General features: G+C 40.0%; 1 protein-coding gene across 1 annotated transcript in view; it reads left to right on the top strand.

Moving 5' to 3' along the window:
• CEP112 (centrosomal protein 112) overlaps positions 1 to 13,674 on the top strand; it is a 165,830-nt gene that overhangs the window by 108,141 nt on the left and 44,015 nt on the right. Inside the window, exon 22 of the mRNA XM_059485706.1 lies at positions 10,040 to 10,102. Within this exon, the coding sequence (XP_059341689.1) occupies positions 10,040 to 10,102 (63 nt within the window). The remainder of the gene's footprint in view (positions 1 to 10,039; positions 10,103 to 13,674) is intronic.

The raw sequence follows: 13,674 nt of genomic DNA, 5'->3' as shown, positions 1-13,674 counted from the left end.
CACTGCTCCTTCTCATTCCTCCAAAGAAAAAGTGGAATGATGGTGGACCAGGAACATGGTCACAGGAATTGCATCATCCCTCAGGGGAGCCATTTGGAAGAGTCTTCAATCAACAGAGCCAAACATGAAGAAGAAGAAGATGGTAGAATCATCTCAGGGATATTTCACTCAAATAGGACTAAACAGAATTTATGGCACTCTCCCTACTGGAGATGTTTCAAAGCAAGAGCTGCAGTTATTCACAGAGTTACACTGCTCCTATCTCCTTTAAATAAAAATAAAAACTCTGAAAAAACAATCCAGAAAACAACAAATCAGATTTCTGCTCATCAGCTGTATTCATAAATCTGGTTCCAGAGTTAGGAGCCAGGAGAAGTTGGTATAACTGTCACTGTGGGGAAAAAAATGTGCACCCATGAGGAACAGGCTCACTTTTTAATATCTTCATTAATGTCTGCAGGGAGGTCAAGCACCTTTATTTGCATTCACAAACAGCACCACAGGCTCAAAAATGAAAATGATTGAAGCAATGCTGTTAGGAAATGAGAACCAGACAAGAGCTAAATGATAAATTATGACAAAATATGGAATTAAAAAGATGGCTTTCATCAGGGCAAGGACTGATGTGATTAAAATTAAAGCTCAGTCATGTGGCCCATCTTTCAGCACACTCCACTCATGCCCTGTCATATCAATGATAGCTGGGTAGTTGTTGTTGAAGTTTGCCTGGGTTTTTTAGGGGTTTAGTGGGTTTTTAACCAACTGGAATTCATCTGAAACGTCTGTTGAAGGACATTCACAGGTGGGGTTTTTTGTTGTCTCTGTCTCCTCTTTCTTTTTCAAGAGTGTGCCCAAGCACCGCTCCCCATTCTGCAGCACCTGGGCACACGCTGCCTCTTCTCCATCCCAGAACTTCCAGGTTTTATCCTCCAGATCAAGACTCACAAAGTCCTGGGCATGGTGGATAAGGTGAATGCTGAGGTTTTGCCAGTGGCAGAACAACCGTTTTAATTATTTTTTCAATCGTTTCCCGAGCCTTTCTTCACTCTCCAAACAACCTGTAACACACCAGCTTTATCTTGTAATACACAATTGCTTATTATTTCAGCTTTATTAAATAGTTTTAAAAGCCCAATTGAATCATTACCTCATGCTCTCTCTTTTTTGCCCAATACCTTGTGTCTTGGAAAAGGCTGATTGCTTGTAGGTCCAGTTTTATCTAATTTATTTATCTAATTTTATTTATCCTGGCATTCCTGGGTACTTGATAATATTTGGAAAACATTGGCTGTTTTCCAGTGTGGTGCTGACTGTAACATGAGATTACTGGTGTTTTTTTTGTTTTTGTTTTTGTTTTTTTGTTGTTGTTGGTTTTTTTCCTTTGTTTTTTTGGTGTTTTTTTTTTTTTTTTTTTTTTTTGGGTTTGGTTTTTTGGTTTTTTTTTTTTTTTTTTTTTTTTTGTTTTTTTTTTTGGTTTTTTTTTTCCAATTCATTGTTAGATTTGTTGAGGATTCCGGAGTGAGGTTCCTGGTCAGGTGTGACAGGAAGGATTCCCTGCTCCTGGATCCCATCCCTGCTGGTTTCACTGGGGCTCCTCTGTGGTTTTGGTTGTGCAAACAGCAGGAACTGGAGTTTGTTCCTTGGAATAAGAAGTAGAAAATCCTCCTGTATCCATCAGCTCCACATTCTTACTTTGTTTGGAAGTTTCTGGGGTGATCTTTGCGCATCCTTTGCACAAAAACTTTCTCAAGTCCCCCAAACCCCAGAGTCAGCACAAAGTTCCCCATGGAATGTGGGCATCACATCCCTGCTTAGGTCAGCACAACAAAAAAAAAAAAAAAAAACAACCAGATTTCAAAATAGCTTTGTTTAGGAAAAATGCTCAGTGATCAAAACCAAATTAATGTAAAATGTAATAATTGTGTTTTTAAATATGGTGCATTTTGAAGACATTGTTTACACTCATTTGCTCTTTCTTCATATCATTATAATAGAGAAAAGCTGCAGGTGGCTTTTTTCTTCTTCTTTTTGGAGAAGGAGTGTTTGGGAAATAGGGAAGGGGTAAAGCAATGTTATTAGTCCTTCAGAGTCATTAATATGAAGAAAGAAAAGTGCTCCAAAATGACTTGCTTACAGCTGCAGAACATGTCATGGAGTAAAACCCACCTTCTTTAAATGGGTGAGAAAGAATTCTAATTGTTTTGAAGTTCTTATGATCAGTCTGTATGTGCTTCATTGTAACATGATACTAAAGTGCCTCAATTATGATTTGTATATTTTGGTGCCAGAAGGGTTTTTTTCTTATGCTGAATTATTAAGTTCTGTCAGCTGCTGGGCTGTCATATAGAGATACAGTAAATCACATTATATTTTGTCATGGATTACACAGAGCAATAAATTTGGGAAGAGAGATCAAAGTAGTTTCACAATCACATCTGAGTGTAGGAGGGGTGTTTAACTTGTAGAAAATCTGATTTAGGTGAAACTGTTGCAGTTCTTGTGTGAATTTGAAATGAATTTAAATGTTTGCTTGAAAATGAATGAGGTACAAATCCCCAAAAGAGTTCTCCTGTATTTAGTTCAGAGGAGTTAATTCTGACCTATAGCTGCAGGACAGAGAACAGATAAATAATTAAACATTGGGAATGTTAAGAGTCTTGCAATGCCTTATTTATGTTTTTAATTGCTTTGATGATGGAGCAATATATTCCATTTTCTTTTTAATTGGCCTTTGCTGGACTTGGGAAGTTTCTCCTCGGCTCGGTGACGCGCTCTGGCTCCGGGAAGTTGTCTCTCTTTTGGGGAAGCTTTGTCATATTTAAAATACAAAAATTAATCCAACATAATCTTGCTAAGGAGCACTGATGGCCTCAGATCACGGATTTGTTGGGGGATATGGTTGTGTTTTCAGTGTCTGTCGTTCCAACTGTAGAAGCTTAACTTTTGTCTAATGATGTAACTTCAAAGCACTGAGTTAACTTTGTGATACCGAGTTAATTCAGGGGTACAGTTTGTCCTTTGTTCCCACTTTTTCTTCTATTTAATAGCAAAGATTCTGTCTTAAAATGATACATACATAGAATGTTTTTCTACTCATTGTCTTCTTAATAAATGCTTGTTCTTGCCACAAAATTCAACTTTAGACAATGCAAAATCTAAAGACTTCATTCTTATCCCTTTATAATTCTTTCAGGAGCCTTAAAGTCTCTCCTTGGCAAAAGTCAAGGTGTGTGAATTTAGCAGATGAATAATGATAAAGTGCCTGGGTCTCAGAAATCTCCAATTTCAGAAAGAATCAAGTTTTGTAAAGCTCAGATTAAATAGTCTTTAACTGAGTCAAGTCATGGATCAGTGTCACATCTTGGGGCTGTTGCTTTCTATGCATGGAGGAAGCTTTAGCTTTGATTTGATGTGTAACATCCTCAAAGGTGTTTCCCAGCCTGTCCCCTCGTGGTTTGGCTGGGGGTACCAGAAATGGCTTTGCCTGAGTGATTCTGGAAACTTCTTCATGTCAGAGTTTTCTTTGTTCAAACTCTGAAAAAGAACATGCCAGCACTTTTTATGTAGCATCTTAAACTCAGTTTAAATAACCATCTTTGTTTGGTTGGATGGAACGGGAGAAAAGAGGAAATATTAAAATGGTAATCCAGGAATGTGATTTAGGGACTCTGAAGTGGAGAGGGTTGCAGTCTCCCCATCTTCACCAGGTTTACCCAATCTTGTTTGAATGTGAAGCTGTGGGAAGAATTGTGCCATAAACATAAAACCTTGACCCCAAAGTTGGTGAAATGGGAAGATGACGAGAAATCTCAACGCCAGCTGCCCAGTGTGATGGATGGCAGATGAGAACAGTGACGTCTGTGATGATCATTTGAATCCCTTCATTTGCAGGAATCTCTGGCACCACAAAACACCACACTGATTTCACCAAGAGATGATTGATGAGTGTAAATCACACAAAAATCAGCCATCTTTGCCTGTGCTGTCCATGACCCCAGCCCAGAGCTTATCACACCCAGCAATCTTTTGGTAAAATGCCCCAGAACCTCAGATTAAACCCTGTCCCAGCCTCAGATTAAACCACAATTCTCTGCCAGCCCTCTGAGTGCCTGATGCACTCACCAGTGTTGTCCTCTGTAAAAGGTAGTTCAAGCATTAAACAATTGCATGTGGCAAACCCAGGCTGTTAATCTGATTTTAAATCCTTGTCTTGTATGCAAGGCTGGTATTTCAGACCAGTTTGTGTGAAATAATGTGCCTGGCTGACAGCAATATTGACTGAAATCAGCATTAGTGATGCTGGAGAATATTTAGATGCCTATTAATTCCATTTAGATGAAGGTAATAATTAGTTGTGTCCTGGTGCAAGGCTGGTGTAACCTGGGCATCAGCTGGAGTCCCACAGAAGAATTTCTGGGTGAGTTCAAAATGCCTGTATTTAATTCCTCTGCATAATTTCAGAATTACTAGAAATGCTCTGTTGGTTTAAATGAGAAATCTGGAATTTGGAGGTTTCCTAAGGCACAGTTTGCAGAAGCAGCTTTTCAGTGGGCCCCCATTGAGCCCAGAACTGCAATGTGCTGCAGAAAGGCAAATTCTCTGTGCAGGTACTGTCAAAGGCATTTCTATTCATTCTTGGGTTTTTCCCAATGAAAAGTACTTCACACATGAATGAGAGAGATTTTTTTTCTCCTAAAGATGTATGTTTAATGAATAAAAAAATAAAAAGGAAAAGATTTGTAGACCTCCAAAAGTGAAAATGTAAAATAGAATATTAATAGGATTTTGGGATTTCTATCATTCATTTTCAAAACCCTTGAAGTCATTTGGTACTTGACTAATTATTCTGTTAACATCATTTTGGGTATTCAACTATTTTTAATGGTCTTTTGGGTGGTTCAGATTACATATTTGAGCTGTGTGTGCTATTTTCACTGCTGAGCAGAGATCCAGCTTTCATTTCTGTCTGATTGGTGGGGAGAGCAGGAGAAAGAGCAGGAGTTTGGTGTAGGAAGTCACCCCCTGTCAGTGTTAGAGGCACATAAGGAAAATGCATGTTTGAGGCTTTGAGTCAAAATGGAATTTTTATGTACAATCAGATGAACTTTAAAGGTGATCTGCTGATCTCTGAAGTTTAAACAGATATTGTACAGAGAGTTTTAACATACTTAATAACAAAGATTGCCACCATTAGCCATTCTGAAGGTCATTTTCTCCTGACATCTATCAAATTACACAATCTTGAATTTTGGTACAAAGCATAATGCTGTCAAACTTAAAATAGAAATATTCCAGAATGTGGAGTGGTGTGTTGTTTTTTGAGGTAAATGGGCCCCATTTACATTAGTTCTTTGATGTTAAATTCCTTGCTGCACATCAGAGAACAGTTGCTTCTTCCCTGGAGCAAGTTTTCTTTCTTCTTCTTCCCCCACCCTTTGATTTTTTTTTCCTCCTTTTTTTTTTTCTTTTTTTTTTTTTTTTTTTTAAGTTTGCTTACACTTTTATCTAACTAATTATGGAGGATCAGCTTATGGATGGCCACTTTTAGCTAGTTGCAGGCATTTTGAAAAATGATTCTTTCATAGCTGCTGCCCTAAACAGAAAAAGTTCTTTAATCTGCTGCTTCTCTATCACTGATTATGGTGTTGTGTGTGTGTATATATATATATATATATAAAAATCTAGTTATGAGAGTTCTTTCCAAAGCTGGAAGATAGAGAAATATGGAATTATTCAGGTTGGAAAAGACTTCTAAGGTCATGGAGTCCAACCATAAACCCAACACTGACAAACTCATTATTAAATTCTGATTGTTGGGGTTGGAAGGGACCTTAAAGCTCACCCAGTGCCACCCCACAGGGAAGGATTTTCCCCCAATATCTTACCCAATGCACAGATTTAGGGTAGGACACAGTGTGCTTTTGTGATGTGGTCCTGTCATAGATCCTGGGCTCTTTTACTGATGCTGTTCTGTTCCATGAGAGGAGAAAGTGAAAATGGGAAGAGCATCCATTAATTCAGACACCACATCTGGATGTAATTTAAATAATAATTTAATAATTTAAATTTTTTGTTTTAATTTTTAATTTGTTTTAATTTTTGATTTTTTTTTTGTTTTAATTTTTACATGAAATGTTTTGTTGAAGTCCATGCAGTTTTGCTCAGCAACCACAATATGATGCTTTAAGTCTTGTTAAAGAATTACAGTTGGTTTTTAAAACCAATTAACTGCAGCAAGGGCATAATCTTTTTAATGCAGAAGTCCTCTGTAATATAAAATAACTGCATGTAAAATCACCATAATCAGCTAATTTTAGCTAAAATATGTATTAACTGTGTGAAACTAAACAGGAGTTCGTTTTTGAATCAGTGGAATTCCTCTGCTGCTTATCCAATTTAAATCTTTTTCATTACAAAAATGGACATTCCAATTGATATTTCTGACAAGCTTCTGCCAAGAGGGAATTTCAGCAGCCACCTCTCACACACGGAAAACTGGTTTCAGACCATTAACTCTATTTGCAGTGCTGCCCATTGCTATAAAAAAGAGCTTGACTTTAATGAACACTGGCTGACCCTCCAAACGTTCACCTTCCACTTGGATTCTTATTCATTATGTTTCTGAAATAGCAGCTAACCTGAAAGGGAGGGAATGCCCTTAAAATAATTCAGAAACAGCTCGTGCTTGCTCCAGCACGTGCACCCAGCAGCCAGCTGGAACAGAAGGAGCCCAGGAAACTTCTGTGTGTGTGCACCAGGCCAGTGTGAACCTTCTCATTTATCAAGATAAATTTGGTATAAATCCCTCCTGATGTTCCCTGTACACAGCTCTGTGTGTATTTACTCATTCCTTAAAACAAAAAAGAGTAAAAAGGCATTTTCTGTGCGTAGCAGTGCCCCAGGGAAGGTGGTTTGTGTCTCCCTTGGTTGCAAAGCAACAGCCTGTAAAAAGAGGTACTAAATTAGTTTTAGTTGCAGGTTTTGAGAAAGGAGAAGCTTCATGTTTCTGCAGTTAAAATATGGCAGTGGAAAAGAGAGTGCCCAGGCAGCCCCACGAGTTGGACCTTTTCAGTGCTGTAAATTGTGGTCTGTGCCTTCATCACAGCTGCTGGTGTGGTTGGTGATGCTGCAAGAGCTGCTGGGTGTTACAGACCTCAGGGGAAAGCTGAAGTCGGCAGGAGCCACAGGATTATGGAATGGTTTGGGTTGGAGGGGACCTTAAAGCCCATCCCATTCCACCCCTGCCATGTTCAGGGACACTTCCACTGTCCCAGGTGCTCCCAGCCCCAATGTCCAGCCTGGCCCTGGGCACTGCCAGGGACCCAGGGGCAGCCACAGCTGCTCTGGGCACCTGTGCCAGGGAAAAATTCCTTCCCAATGTCCCATCTAACCCTGCCCTCCATCAGTGGGGAGCCATTCCCCTGTTCCTGTCACTGCATGCCCTTGTGAGAAGTCCCTTTCCAGAAATCCTGTGAGACCCTTTGGGGTACTGGCAGGGACTGTCCATAGTGCCACATACTGTGTTTTGTGCCACAGGGCCAATATAACCAGTTTTAGTCAACCAGAGCCCACAGAGCTGTGCTTGTGCTGTCTCCAGGGGAAGCTTTGGGAACTCAGTACCTCTGAAATTCAGACGCCTCAAATGTTTGGGACTGGAAGAAAATGCAAGAATTTATGGTTTGTTGGCGACTGGGAGACAAAACTTATAAATATTTTGCTAACTGGAAGTTGTTAAAGGCATTATAAAATAAAATGTTGCAATTCCTTTTTAGTAAACTGGTAGGATATCCATTCTTTGCCTTTAGTTAGGAACAAAAGAATAAAACAATAATGAAATTCAGAGTATCTTTCTTTTGGATCACCTCTGTCCTGCCTCTCAGAGGTCAGCCTGATTCTACTCAGTGTGAACAAACAAATTCTAATTTGTTTGTGGAACTCATGAGTGGTTCTTTATTATTTATTGGGATTTCATCTGTGGGTTCAGGAGGTTATAAAGCTGCTTCTATGAAAGATGAGGACTTTTACCCCAGGCAAGTTGAGCGAGAGCAGCTGTAACGGGATCTGTGCAGGGCCTTGCTGATGAGTCCCTCTCCCTTTCTGGGACTAACAGTAATTTATGCTATTGCTGTAATTTATTTTTTTACTTTTTTTCTCTAAAGATAAACTGGCAGTTTCAGTCACTTTATGACATGCAGTGGTGGTAAAACATCATCTGAAACTAGGCTGCAGTACAATGGAACGGGTGTTAACGTGGGTCAGCCTGAGTACAAGGAGAAACAGAGCATGGACAGATCTCCCTGGAATAGCTGGGGCTGTGTCACCACTCCTTTTATTTATGCACCCCCACCATGGGCCCTTACAGTGTTTGTGGTTCACTTTTGAGTGATAAATGGAGAAAAAGTGAAATTTAATTTGTCTGGTGCTCCGGAATTCTTCTAGATGCTGGTTCAAGCCAATGTGTATTGCCATTATCTCTGTTTATAACAAAACCAAGCCATAATGTCATCTCAAAAAGTATGCACAAATTTGATAATTGGTTTTGCCAACTTTTTTAGTAGATTCCTTAGTGCCAACAAACAGATGGAGACATCCATATGTTTCATAATTTTGGAATTTGAAGGGATTGAGGATCTGAAATATTGCAATTTCATGTAAAGTTTGGGATTACTTTGAACTGGCTGTAATATTCTTAGGCTGAGCTGCACCTTACAGAGCTGCCCGGATTGCCGAGGATGATTCCAGCCCTACCATGACGATCCGCGGCTCTAAGCTCCTCGATTTATAGCCCAGCAAAATCAATAAGGCTCTTTGCCTGCCTGAAATCCCTGCGGTCTGCAGAAATGGAGCCTGAGCTGGATCCATGCAGGGTTCAGAGGCTTTGGGGGCCCCTGTGGGGATTTTTGGTCCCCCCAAAGAGGGGCTGGCGGGAGCCGGCGTTTGGCGCTGGATGCGGTGCCGTAAAACCAAGGACGACAGATCAAAGGTTTGAGCAGGAGGTCAGATAGGTTTTGAAAACTTAATCAGCTTAAATTTGCTTCAGAACTCAGCTGTGTGATGTTCTGTCCCCCCTAAGAAAATATTTGTCTTAGACACCTGTCCTCAAGTTTGAGAGCCAAGGAGGCGAGAGCGCCGAGCAGTTCACCTGAGGACAGCGTGGTCGGGCTGGACAGGGCTGGTTTCTGCAAGAAAAACACAAATCAGGTTCCTCTCCTGAAATGAAATTGCATTTATTTTTTATTATCAAATTATTTCTGAAATTAAATTATTTAAGGGGGAAAAAACCCTTAAGGGGTATTTTTCCTGAAGTTATAGAAATATTTGCTGGTTTGATTGTGATTTGACCAAGCAGCCTTGTTTTATTCTTTGTTCTTGTTTATTCTTATTCTTCTTTTTTCTTATTATTATTTATTCCTTATCCTTGTTTTATTCTTTATTCCTTATTTATATAAGCCAGTTTGGTTTATTATTTAGCTTTGAGTTGTGAAAAAAAAAAGCTGGGGTAAGGAAAGAGCTGTGTGTCCACGCTGCATCTTGGGTGGATTTTCAGTGTAATTCTCACCTTTCAGTGTAATTCCCTAGGAAGGGATGAGCAATGGGACAAAGGACAGTTGCAGACACAGAACTAGAGCTGAAGCTGTGTCCCCCATGTCACATTGCCTGGGATTTTCTCTTCATTTTCCCCCCTCTGCTCAGAAAGAAATTCATCCTGATAAACTCGTTTACGTGTGTTGCCTCCTTCCCCTGCCCCACGCGCACGCTCTCATTCTCTCCTTTTTTTTTAATCCTCAGAACCCTTTATGTTTTCCTAATAATTGGCAGCAGAGGTACAATTTCTCCCCTCTTTCAAGCGGTGAATTGTTGGCCTGAGATCAGAGGCCAGCGCTGGCGGTTTGCTGGCTGCCACAGAAGGGCGTTGGGGCTGGCGCGGGGCCGGCGCTCGGTGATGGGCACGAGGAGGAGGAGGAGGTGCCAGGGTGGCAAAGTGTCCGTGCACGTCCTGTGTGTGAGCTAACGGGGCTCTCCTCTGTGTGTGTTCCAGGCCAACAGGCGGCTGAAGCAGGCGGAGGAGGAGTTCACCCTCAAACTGGCCAGGTCCACGCAGGTAGGTGGCTGGGAGCTCAGGTGAAACCTGCTCCACCTGGGAGCTCGGTGAAAAGTTGAGTTGACAGCCAAGAGAAGTCATATCCTGTTGCTAAATCAAACATCCAGTGTCTTCTTGTGGATTTTAACTGAAAAACTGTGGCAGACATCTTTTTATGAAAATCCTTTCTTAGGATTTTTTTCCCTCCTGAGAAGCTGAGAGGCCTCAGAGACAAAATGTAAACAATGGTTATCTGTCACAGCGGGAAGCAAGGGTTGCAGGATGAAGAAAGAGACAAAAATGTTGACCTCATGTTCAGAAGGCTTGATTTATTATTTTATGATATATATTACATTATTACTATACTACAAAGAATAGAAGGAAAAGTTCTCAGAAGGCTAGCTAAGCTAAGAATAGAAAAGGAATGAATAACAAAGGTCTGTGTCTCAGCAGAGAGTGAGACCCAGCTCTGCTGTGGGTGGTCAGTAAATCCAAACATCCACCCGAGACCAATCATGGATCCACCTGTTGCATTCCACAGCAGCATACAACCATTGTTTACATTTTGTTGCTGAGGCCACGGCTGCTCAGAAGGGAGAAAAATCCTAAAGAAAGGATTTTTATGAAAAGATGTCGGTGACAATTATCTGTGGCCATGGAATGCAACAGGTGGATCCGTGATTGGCCTCATGTGGATGTTTAGAATTAGTGACCACTCATGGCAGAGCTGGCTCTTTCTCTGTGGTCTGTCCGAGCCACAGACCTTTGTTAATATTCTTTTCTATTCTTAGCTACCCTTCTGAAATGAAACTTTTCCTTCTATTCTTTAGGATAGTTATAATGTAATATATATCATAGAATAATAAATCAAGCCTTCTGAACATAGAGTCAACATTTTCATCTCTTCCCTCATCCTGAAAACCCCTGTGACCACTGTCACAAAAAATACAGAACATTAAGCTGGGAAATAGAGGTGGGGTTTTTGAGTTCTGAATTTTATCTTTTTTGTCTTCATTGTCATTTCCTAAGGACCCCAGAGGACCAAATCCTCCTTCAGCCAGTGGGAAGGAAAGTGAGGTGCTCCATCACATCTCATAGAATCATTGCACAGCCAGCACTTGAATTTCTGTTAAAGGTGGTGTCACCCAAGGTTTCTTCATCTTTATCATTGATCCCCACCAGTTCTGCATTTCTGCCCAAAACAGCACCTTGAGGAATATCAGTGTCCTGGAAGCAGACTGGTTTTGACTTGAGTTTTTGCTCTTCAGAGAACTCAAAAGATGAAATGAGTGTTGAATTTACATATATGCTTAAAAATGGTAAGGCTGGATGGTTTTTACATACTTCAGCTTTCAGTTTGACTGACAGGTAGTACTGAATTGTGAAAAATGATGGAGATGCAACCAGAAGTTAAGCTTTTAATAAGAAAAAAATTGCCACAAGGATTTGCGTGGAGGTGTCATTCTCCTCATTGCTCTCAGCCATAGCAGAGTGCTTGCCTTGCACTGCAAAGTGTGTTTGCAGCCAGCAGTCCAATAATAGCATTTTAAAATCAATAAAAACACTACAAGGAAGGGTTTAGCAGCCTCTAATCTAGACAGAAATGAGACAATTACAAGAAACTACAAACTTTACTGTTTTACCAACACTTCAAAATATTTAAAACTCTTGATTTCAGCTTTTCATCTCCTTTGAGTCTTATTCTCTGTAACACTTGTCCAAAATTTTGACTCGGTTGTGACATTTATTGGCTGTCACTTTTTCACACTGCTTTATCCGAATCTTTGGTAAATATGTCTCATATTCTATTTCTAAAATCTAACCTGTATTTTTACACATTCATTTGCATACAGAGAGGTTGCAGAGTCTCCATCCTTGGAGATACTTAAAACCTGATTGGACTGATCCTGAACAACCAGCTCTGGGTGATAATTCCTTAAACTGGTCCATTCCACCCTCACCAATTCCACAATTCTGCGGTAAACCAGAGATATTGTTCTCTGTCCTAAATGCCCTGCCAGTGATTTTATATTAGTAACTTTTGGGAGCCTTATTTATAAAGAAAGAAAGAAAGACACAACAAAAAAGGCTTCTTTTTTTTTATCTTTCCATCTGAACCTGAAAAGCAGGAAATGGTTAAAGCTCAAAAAGTAACATTTAATCCACATCAGACCTGCAGGAAGAGATCCCTTCCATTGCTGCCTCTATTTTACCTTTTGTCATTGTCACCCACATGTGAGTGGAATCAAGGCAGCCTCTCCATGCCAGACACAATCCAATGTCAACACAAAAATGGTTCTTGGTCCATTTGTTAAAGACAGTTAGAATAATTGAAGCATTTCTGAATTTTTAACTGAGGGATGAGGGAAATTGCTTTAATTGTTGCACAGGAACGTGTAGGTAGTGTAGGGCAAGGTAAGAACTTTTTAACCTAAATGTCATAATAAATTTTGTCAGACTGACCAAATTTATTATGTCATATATATAATATTTACTGGCCTGCAGAGCAGTCTCAAGGTTTGGGGACATGTTTTGTATTAAGGTGGCTTTGCTGTAGCTGGGGCATTTCACTGGCAAGAGCTGGGCCCAGCTCCTCGGCACTTTCTGGGGCAGACACAACACATCCATCGTCTGTCAGGGCTGTTTGGCTCAATAAAACCATTTCACCCTGATGTCTGAATTTCTTTACTTGTGTGGGTTTAAATCAAATCCCCCAAGTTCCTTGGACACTCTTGGCTTTGGGGTTGTTTTTTTTTTTGTAGCTCACTGTTAATAATTGGTGGATTGCAACTTTTCTTGTGGTCGCCTTGCTGACAACATCTGTCCAATCTTTCTCTCTGTGGCCTCTTGGAACATTCACTTTTAACACCCACACAGAGAAGATATTTCAAGAAATTTCCTCTGAAGTTTATACAAAGTAAATAGAAATTTTTGCTCTGAAAAGTACTGCACAAAGCAGATCTTTCTTCATCAATTTCTGCTGAAATTTCCTTGCTTGGATTTCAGAACTCCTGTGCTAGACCAGGCTCTCAACCCAGTAAAAGCTTTAAATCTCAGGTTTGTGTTATACTGAGGAGTTGGCTGCTTTGTTTTCTTTTTAAAATGACAAAATGAGACATACTCAAAATGCTGTAGTTTTGCATGAGGTCAAGTTGTTATCTTAATAATTTACATAATCCATTGCTTTCTTCTGCTTTCTCCTGTGCATTACACACCTGGTAAAACCACATTTCTGCAAATTGTCTGTCTTCTAAACAATTACCTGAACTGCAAACCCAGAGACACTGCTTAATCCTGGCTAAAGAGTTGCACCCTATCAGATAATCTCTAAACTTTGTCATATTGGTCTCAAAACCCCTTCTTTTTGATGGGTATTATCTTTTGAAATATGTATTTCAAATACAAAGGTAGGTTTTACACATAATCTGGGTTACTTCCTGGGCTTTTCAAGTAGGCAAAGAGAAATAAATTTACTACAAAGTTTTAATCAGGCTTTTCCAGTGATTTCAGTGCCTTCATTTGTAGCACAGTTCTTCTTATACTAGTCCTGGCCTATTATTAGGTTTTTAAACTTATTCTTTTCCTAAATAACA

Source organism: Ammospiza nelsoni, chromosome 19 (assembly GCF_027579445.1).
Source record: "Ammospiza nelsoni isolate bAmmNel1 chromosome 19, bAmmNel1.pri, whole genome shotgun sequence".
Classification (NCBI taxonomy): domain Eukaryota; kingdom Metazoa; phylum Chordata; class Aves; order Passeriformes; family Passerellidae; genus Ammospiza; species Ammospiza nelsoni.
This window is presented reverse-complemented; position numbering and strand designations above follow the sequence as displayed.